This window comes from Phocoena sinus, chromosome 10 (genome assembly GCF_008692025.1).
Source record: "Phocoena sinus isolate mPhoSin1 chromosome 10, mPhoSin1.pri, whole genome shotgun sequence".
NCBI classification, from domain to species: domain Eukaryota; kingdom Metazoa; phylum Chordata; class Mammalia; order Artiodactyla; family Phocoenidae; genus Phocoena; species Phocoena sinus.
The window spans coordinates 61,693,254-61,701,642 of record NC_045772.1 but is presented as its reverse complement, the minus strand read 5'-3'; the positions used below and the strand labels follow the sequence as shown (position 1 = coordinate 61,701,642).

The following is an 8,389-nucleotide window of genomic DNA, read 5'->3' as shown; positions in this document are numbered from 1 at the left end:
AGAAGGGAGGAAGGAAGAAGAAATAGAGAGAGAGAGCCAGAGTGAGGCAGCAAGAAAAGAAAGAAACCTGGAAACAGGGGGAGGAAACACAAAAAACTTAAACACAATTCAATGCAATTGAAAATCCAAAATTTACTGAAAGAATTTATACATAAAAAAATATAAAGGGGTGTGGATTGGCTTTGCACCTCTACTGCATAGGTTCTGAATTAACTTTAATGTCTGCTGAAATACACCAATTGGCAAATCTTCATGGCCTTAATCCATACTGGAGCTCATATTATACTGGGAATCTCGTTAAATTTGAACAAGGTACCCCCTGTAATCTTGAGGGAGTTACTGAACACAAAAGAGAGAACAAACAAGTATGCCTCACCTTAATCAGCAGAACTACTGACTTGCCTAAATTTCACATGATCATACTATTCATTGCCCCCCGCCCAGTATATCTCACAGTGGTCATGGACACTCTGCTCCAGTGAGTAACAAAACTAAAATTAAATTAAATCCTTGACACTAACAAATTGGCTTGTCACAATGGGACTCCACGGACCTTCCTCCAGTTAAAATTGTTAATATGTCCCAATGTAAATGAAAACAGGGCCTTCAAAGATCAAACCCATTAAAGGGAATATATTTAGAGGAGGGATGATTATGCCGACTGTTTCTCCATTCAACAACTCAATTTGGCCTACTTTTAAACTTGGAAAGAATAAAGGTGCCTGGCAGTGGATTACCACAACCCTAATGCCATGGTCACTCCCGTTAAGGCTCACTACCCAATATTATTGAAATCGCTGACTCTGTTCGATCAGCAACTGGTAAATATTTTGCTCTTGTGAATTTGGCTAATAATGTTCTGTTCAGTAGCCATCGCAACAGCCTCTCCATCACAGTTTGCTTTCACCTCAGAAGGGGCACAATCCACCTCTACCCAGACGCTGGTGAGGTACCTCAACAGCCCTGCCATCACACACAGTCTTTGCAGGCAAGATCTTAAATGCATCTGATTTTCCCCAGGAGCATAGGTGTGATATTGCATTGATTAATCACTCTTCAAAAAGATTCATTAAACATACCCATTCAGGACCAACAAAGACTCCCAAAGAAGTTCAGAAAAAGAGGATGGGCCATTGTCCAACACATAGTGCAAGTTCCGGTCACCTCCATTAAATTCTTGAGATTATTTGCTAATCCGAGGGCTACTTCATCCCTGACTCTGTTAAGAAACTATAAGCTATTGACACTCTCAGCACCCACATTATTAGAACAGGCCCAATATCTTTTAGGCCTTTGTGGGGTTTTGAGGCAACATATTCCTTATTTACAAATTAGACTTAAGCGCATTATGTCGTTACTTGCAAGTTGGCCCACCTTCACTGGGGTCCCCCTCCAACAAACAGCTCTATAATCTGTCCAAACTGTGAAACAAAGAACCCTACCCTTCATGCCCTCTAGAGGCTCCTTCATTCTAGAGGATTTAGCATCCACCTCTCATGCCTCCTGGAGTCTCTAGACCACCCATGAGGACTACTTTCCCTCCAAGGCCATTCTGTCTCCCTGTGAATCATCAAAGGAACAAATCACACCTGGACAGATGGATCCGCAGGGGTTCTCTAGGTTGGTTGTAGATCTTGAAAAAACAATTCTTCCCAACAGCTAATATTATAAAAGCATTTTATTGAACACACTCTGGAGATAGACCAGATGGGATTGGGGTAGGGAGTCTGTTTTGATGGTTTTGATACTGGAAAACATTGGATTCTTCTGTCACCCAGGACCAGGCTGTAGAGATCCAAAGGCTAATTGCAAGCAGAGCATAGAATCAGGACACAGAAGGCTAGAGACTGGGGGTTGGGCTTTTCATGAACCAAAGAATGTGGGTCTGCGATAGTCTTGGTCGACTAGACTCCAGAAAAAGAGAAAACTTGGCTGGGGCCACCACCTAGAAGAGGCTGTTGCCATGGCTGGCTTCTGCACTTGGGAGACAGTGACCTGCTGCAGGCTCTTAGCTCTTGAAGCTCTTCCGGGAGGAGGAGGTGGTGGAGACAAACTTGACATTGGAGCTGCTGCCCCCGCCACTGCTAAAGCCCAGGCTTCGGCCACTGCCCGCACTGAAGCTGGAGCCCCCCACACCGAGCCCACTGCCTAGGCCGACGCCCCCGCTGCTGCTGGAGTAGAAGCCGCTGCCGCCTCCACCAAGGCCGCTGCCAAGACCACCGCCAAGGCCGCTGCCAAAGCTGCCGCTACCGCCGTAGCCAGAGGAGACGGTGTTCGTGACAAAAGCTGTGGAGAAAGGAGGGAGAACCTGGTGAGACCAGTCGGCCAGATTAGAGCCTAGGCATCTAACTTATTTGATCCTGCTGGTGTCGGCACTGTACTTGGCCCCTTTTACAGAGTAGCAGATGAGCTAAGTCATTTAGTGACGATCCCTAACAGAAAGCTGGCGAACACAGTAGGCAAGGGACAGTGCTAAGTCATCAGGGGATGGGGGTCAGGGCAAGGCAGGGGAACAGGGTCCAAGACAGGTAAGATACAGGGCCTGCTCTTTAGGAGATAAGAAATGAGCCCCGTTGCTTCCTGTCTCAACCTGTGTTCTTTCTCCTCCACCACCTGCTTCTCACTAAGAGTATTAAATAACCATTTTGGGGATGGGAGTGTCTGGTATCTAGAAATAGCAGGATTCTGAGTTGGCATCAAGTACCCCATATTGTCATCATTGTTAATGTCTGTTCAAAGTTACTTACAGATGTTGACTGGTCCAATTCCTTCACTCAGTCTGGAAGGGGAAAAATTGAAAAAAGAGTTAAAAACTCCCCCCAAAGACAGCATTAGTCTGTATGGATAACTCCCATAGTCAAGTTTAGGACTTGTTTTCTGAGCAAGGAGACCGCATGCCAGAAAAACTGCTTAAATTAGAGAAAGAGACAGTCCTCTGGAGGGACTTCCCAAGGAAGAGGTCTTGATCTAGAAACAGGTTATCAAAGGAAGCTTATAATTCACACTGTCCTCTACCCATTATATGGAAAACGTGAGGAAGAGGCTGTGGGAACTGTGAATATGTAGGAAGCAGTTTTTGCCTTGTAGGAGCTTACATTCTGTGAGAAGACTTGGCCTGGACAGAAATACTTCAGACAGGACGTAGGTGGTGGGCAGTGTCAGAAGATTGAAGAAAACCCAAGTAGTTTGAGAATCCAAAGGCAGGTGAATTTAACTCAGATGGAGTAATCATGAAAGGCTTCCTGAAGGAAGAAGCACTTGAAGAATGGGGAAGACATTTGAAGGAGTGTCAGTATTCAAGAATACTGGTGGTGGGAATAGGGTCAGAAAGTGAGTTGAGGTCACATTGTGTAGGTCAGCTCTATGCCCAGGTGTCAGATTGGATTGGATTGGATCATTGGATTAACGATGGATAGTTATCATGCACAAGATAGCGGCCACCCGTGTGTGTGTTTGACACCCTGCAGTGAAGAAGCAGCTCCGTTTTATCAAACGTGAGGCCATCGTGTGCTCGTGATGTCGGCCGTGTCACGCACCTGCACTCCTCGCCCTCCAGCAGCTTCCTGTAGGTGGCGATCTCCACGTCCAGGGCCAGCTTGGTGTTCATGAGCTCCTGGTAGTCCTTCAGTAGCCGTGCCATGTCCTGCTTGGCCTTCTGCAGGGCGTCCTCCAGCCCGGCCAGCTTGTTCCTGGCGTCCTTGAGGGCCAGCTCCCCACGCTGCTCTGCATCGGCGACGGCGTTCTGCAGGTTGGAACACTAGAGGGGAAAGAAGGAAGAGTAGGGACACTTTAGAGGCTGAGCTGGGCCTCAAGTGTCTCTTTCTGAGAGACCAGAGAGAAACCAGCACATTTGTCCTGGTCATGGTGGATGGTGGAATATTGAAATGCTGGTACTTGCTCCAGCTCTGTGTGTGTATGTGTGTGTATACTTAGAAAACATAAAATAAGACAAAATAGGTCTCCCTTTCAAAGCTCAGGCTCCTTCTCTGCCTTCTTTCCCTACCTGCTTCTTGACGTTGTCAATATCGGACCTCATCCTCTGGATCATCCTGTTCATCTCGGAGATCTCTTGCTTGGTGGTGCGGAGATCATCGCCATGCCGGCCCGCAGTCTGCTGCAGCTCCTCGTACTGATGCCACCAGAAAAGAGGAGAGAGTCCATTTATATGAGGATGGAAACACGTTCCCAGGTTCACAGATGGGAGCTACCAAGAGGTGGCAAGTGGTGTAGTTACTGGGTGCCCGGGGCTGGTCTTCAATAATTTGCTTTTGCCTTTGCTTTTCTAGAGACACTGGTGTGAAACTCAGTGAGATTCTCTTTAATGTTCTTGAATTTATGTGGCAAATGCATGCATGACTCTTCCCATAACTCCTCCCAGTAGGCCTCAGCCAATCTCAGGAGCCACATCCTTAGCATTGGGTCATGGCCTGGAATCCTAGACACGTGTCCGTCCCTCGCTCAGGACACACTTGCACATTCGCCACAGCACCCACCTTGGTCTGGTACCAGGACTCGGCTTCTGTGCGGCTGCGGTTGGCGATCTCCTCGTACTGGGCCTTGACCTCGGCGATGATGCTGTCCAGGTCCAGGCAGCGGTTGTTGTCCATGGACAGGACCACAGACGTGTCTGAGACGTGCGTCTGTATCTGGGACAGCTCCTGCAGGGAGATTTCAAGTCAGTCATGTGAGTCCATGTTATTTAATAACAGGTCCATTCAAATCATCTACTCATTGTACTATGTCGACTTGAGAAAAATAAGAATAACCACCTACGTAAAAAACCTAGGTCAGTTAATAAATAATCCAAATCACTACTAAATCTATTTTTGTTTAATTTAACAACTCTGAACATCAAGAAACCCCTACCGTGTAACCTCTCAGAATTGAATCTTCTTAGGTCATAACTTATTTTAAACAAAATTGAGTTATTTGTAGTGAGGTGGGTGGACTTAGAGACTGTCATACAGAGTGAAGTAAGTCAGAAAGAGAAAAACAAATATGGTATGCTAACACATATGTATGGAATCTAAAAAAAATGGTTCTGAAGAACATAGGGGCAGGACAGGAATAAAGATGCAGATGTAGAGAATGGACTTGAGGACACGGGGAGGGGGAAGGGTAAGCTGGGACGAAGTGAGAGAGTGGCATGGACATATATACACTACCAAATGTAAAATAGATAGCTAGTGGGAAGCAGCTGCATAGCATAGGGAGATCAGCTCAGTGCTTTGTGACCACCTAGAGGGGAGGGATAGGGAGGATGGGAGGGAGACCACAAGAGGGATGGGATATGGGGATATATGTATATGTATAGCTGATTTACTTTGTTATACAGCAGCAACTAACTCAACAATGTAAAGCAATTATACTCCAATAAAGATGTTAAAAAAGAAAGAAAGAAAAATAAAAGAATCTAGTTGTATGGTCTGCCATGCTGGGAGTAAACAAAGACGGAATGATACTCCAGAAAGGTGAGGTGGCTGGGAAAGGAATACCCGGGGTTCTAATAACTCATTCTAAATCTCACTCTGCAAAATGATTACTGAAGAGTTCTTTTGCTTTAAATTTGACTTAAAAAAAAGAATTGGCTTTATTAAGTAATGTGAATAGTACTAAAGGAGTAGGAAAGACAAAAATGTGCCCATAGCTTACGAACCACTGAAAGTCACTTAACCCTGGAGACCCTAATCCCTGGTGGTGTCCCTGTGACCATCTCTCTGGGTCCCAAATAGGGGGCATTTCTTACTGCCTCAAAGAACATCTTCAAGAAGTTGATCTCGTCCATCAATGCCTCGACCTTGGCCTCTAGTTCCACCTTGTTCATGTAGGCGGCATCCACATCCTAGAGAAACAGGGATAGTTGGCACTGCACCCCATTTCTGCCCTGACTTAAATGAACAATACCTTAAGTGAGCATAACCACAGGCAACAGTTTCTCTGCTACCCACATACCTTCTTCAGCATCACAAACTCATTCTCGGCGGTGGTACGCTTGTTGATTTCATCTTCATACCTGGTGATAAAAAGGATGAGAAGTGCTTATCAGAGGATGAGGCCTGGGGTCTGTACTGCATAAAGTCAACTGTGAGCCTGCTTTCCCACCAAAAGGGGCTTCTCACATCATATAGGCAGAGAGAGAGGGACAGTGGGAGCGTGAGTCTTTGGGCAAGGTCCTTACCCATTAGGGTACTGTTTTCTCTATAATTGCCTAGCAGATAACTATTCTTTTATTGCTATAATTCAGTTGCTCCAAGAACATTCCTGTAGAAAAGTTATGCTGTTTCTCTACAACTCCACATCTAGTCAATTTCTCTAATGCTTTTTTTTTTTCAGCTTTCATAGCCTTTGAAAAAAAAACAAAAAATTAGCAACCCAGCTGCTGGTTCATAAGGACTAAAGAAATACTTTGAGCCACCAAACTAGGTTACATCATCAGTTCCTGCTTTGGGGGGAATCCATCAAAAAGCCATTGCTGTGTACTTTGAGTGTATTGGGGAGAAAAGCCCCATAAAGTAAGGATTACATGACTGCTTTTTCCACCAGGTGGTACCAAGGGTGCTGAGTTTGTTACTCCGGCTGGAGGCTAAGTGCCTTGCAGAGAGACTGAGCTTGCAGCTAGAACTTTCTAAATACCGACCTGGATTTTTTCCAGTACTTTAGGTGTCCATGGAAGGTATATGTTTTCACCCCTTGGGAAAGGCATAAGCAGTAGTCTGGTTATAAAGTACATCTGGTGCCAAGACCCGCCCTTGTCTCCACTCCACCCCAACTCACTTGTTCTTGAAGTCTTCCACCAAGTCCTGCATGTTTCTCAGCTCTGAGTCCAGGCGGCCTCTCTCCCCCAGGATACCATCCAGCTGTCTCCTGAGATTGTTGATGTACTGCTCGAACAAAGGCTCCAGGTTCTGCCTCACGGTCTTGGTGCCCTGCTCCTGCAGCAGGGCCCACTTGGTTTCCAGGACCTTGTTCTGCTGCTCCAGGAACCGCACCTGGAGGGGACAGAGTTCGAAGATGGACAAACTTGGATTTCATGTTTCAGTGATCGATTTCCCAGTTTTCCTCCCATCTCATTCTGTCCCCCTAAACCTTCCCATGATGGGCAGTGCTTGTACCTGGGCCCCAGAGGGCAGGTCCAGAGTGAAGCATCTAAACTCACTCTTTTAGGGGAGACAGGACACTTCTCCAGGGCACAGATAGCACCGGCCATGGCTGGGCAGAGAGTGGCCTGGTGTAGGGGTGGCTGCAAAAGCACTCGGGCTGCTACCCAATGAATTCATCCACCTTTCTGTGCAATCAGCCCTGTTACCTGGAGCACAGAATATATCTCTGCCCAACAGTAAGCAAGGATCCCTTGTGTGGTTATCTCTGAAGGGGAAGAATTAAGACCTTCTCTTCCAAGCAGCCAGTCTCATTAAGAAAGCAGGCCACAAATCCAGGACACAGAAACAAAGAGAAAAACATAACTGCAAACTATGAAGATATTTGCACAAAGTCAGGAAATTGCCCCTCTTTCCACTTTCTTTGCCACTTATTCCACACTCATAGCGGTTTTTCACAAAAAATCATGGCTCACCTTGTCGATGAAGGAGGCGAACCTGTTGTTGAGGGTCTTGATCTGCTCCCGCTCCTCAGTCTTGACTCGCTGGATGGTGGGGTCGATTTGCAGGTTGAGGGGAGTCAGGAGACTCTGGTTGACGGTGACCTCTTGGATGCCTCCAGGGGGGCAGGTGAGGAAACCAGAGCCCCCATAGCCACCACCAAAGCCAGCTCCACCACCGAGCCCAAAGCCACCACCAGCTCCACCACCGAGCCCAAAGCCACCACCAGCTCCACCTCCAAAGCCATAGCCGCCTCCAGCACCGGTGGCACAACTTCGGCTCCTGAAGCCACCGCCGCTACTGCTGATGGAGATCCTCTTGGAGCCCCCCAGGTTGTAGAGGCTCCGGCTGCCATAGCCACCCATGCCATAAGCACCCCCAAGGCTGACCCTGCCAAAGCCGCCACCTCCACCCCCACCCCCGGACCGGGACACGGAGGTGAAACTGGTGCGGGAGACAGACGGGGTGATGGCAGAGGCAGTGCTGAAGCTACGGCTGCCCCCGCTCCGGAAGGACACACTCGACTGGCGAGACATGATGGCTTGCTCCTAGTGGAGCAAGAGTAGTGGGCACTAGCGGTCTGGAGGTGCTGCAGAGAAAGAACAGAGCAGGACAGCACGCAGAAGGTGGCTCTGTTAGCCAGGAGCGGCAAGCCTCCCTTTTATCCTCTAGACCTGGGCTGGGCGAGAGAGTTGTTGAGCTGTGAATGATTAAGTGGGCTGGGCATGCCTGAAGGGCAGCTGTGAGCTCACCGGCACACCTGCACAGTGGTGTGGGGTGCAAACACTTTC

At 47.6% G+C, this 8,389-nt stretch overlaps 1 protein-coding gene across 1 annotated transcript; it reads right to left on the bottom strand.

Annotated features, from left to right (window-relative positions):
• Nucleotides 1–1,662: 1,662 nt before the first annotated feature.
• Nucleotides 1,663–8,245, bottom strand: LOC116761079 (keratin, type II cytoskeletal 5). The gene is made up of 9 exons (XM_032646803.1): nucleotides 7,574–8,245; nucleotides 6,775–6,989; nucleotides 5,953–6,013; nucleotides 5,747–5,842; nucleotides 4,494–4,658; nucleotides 4,004–4,129; nucleotides 3,537–3,757; nucleotides 2,748–2,779; nucleotides 1,663–2,286 (listed from the first exon to the last, which is right to left on the bottom strand). The coding sequence occupies exons 1-9, from the start codon at nucleotides 8,132–8,134 to the stop codon at nucleotides 2,009–2,011; spliced, it is 1,755 nt and encodes a 584-aa protein (XP_032502694.1). The 5' UTR covers nucleotides 8,135–8,245; the 3' UTR covers nucleotides 1,663–2,008.
• Nucleotides 8,246–8,389: the final 144 nt, after the last annotated feature.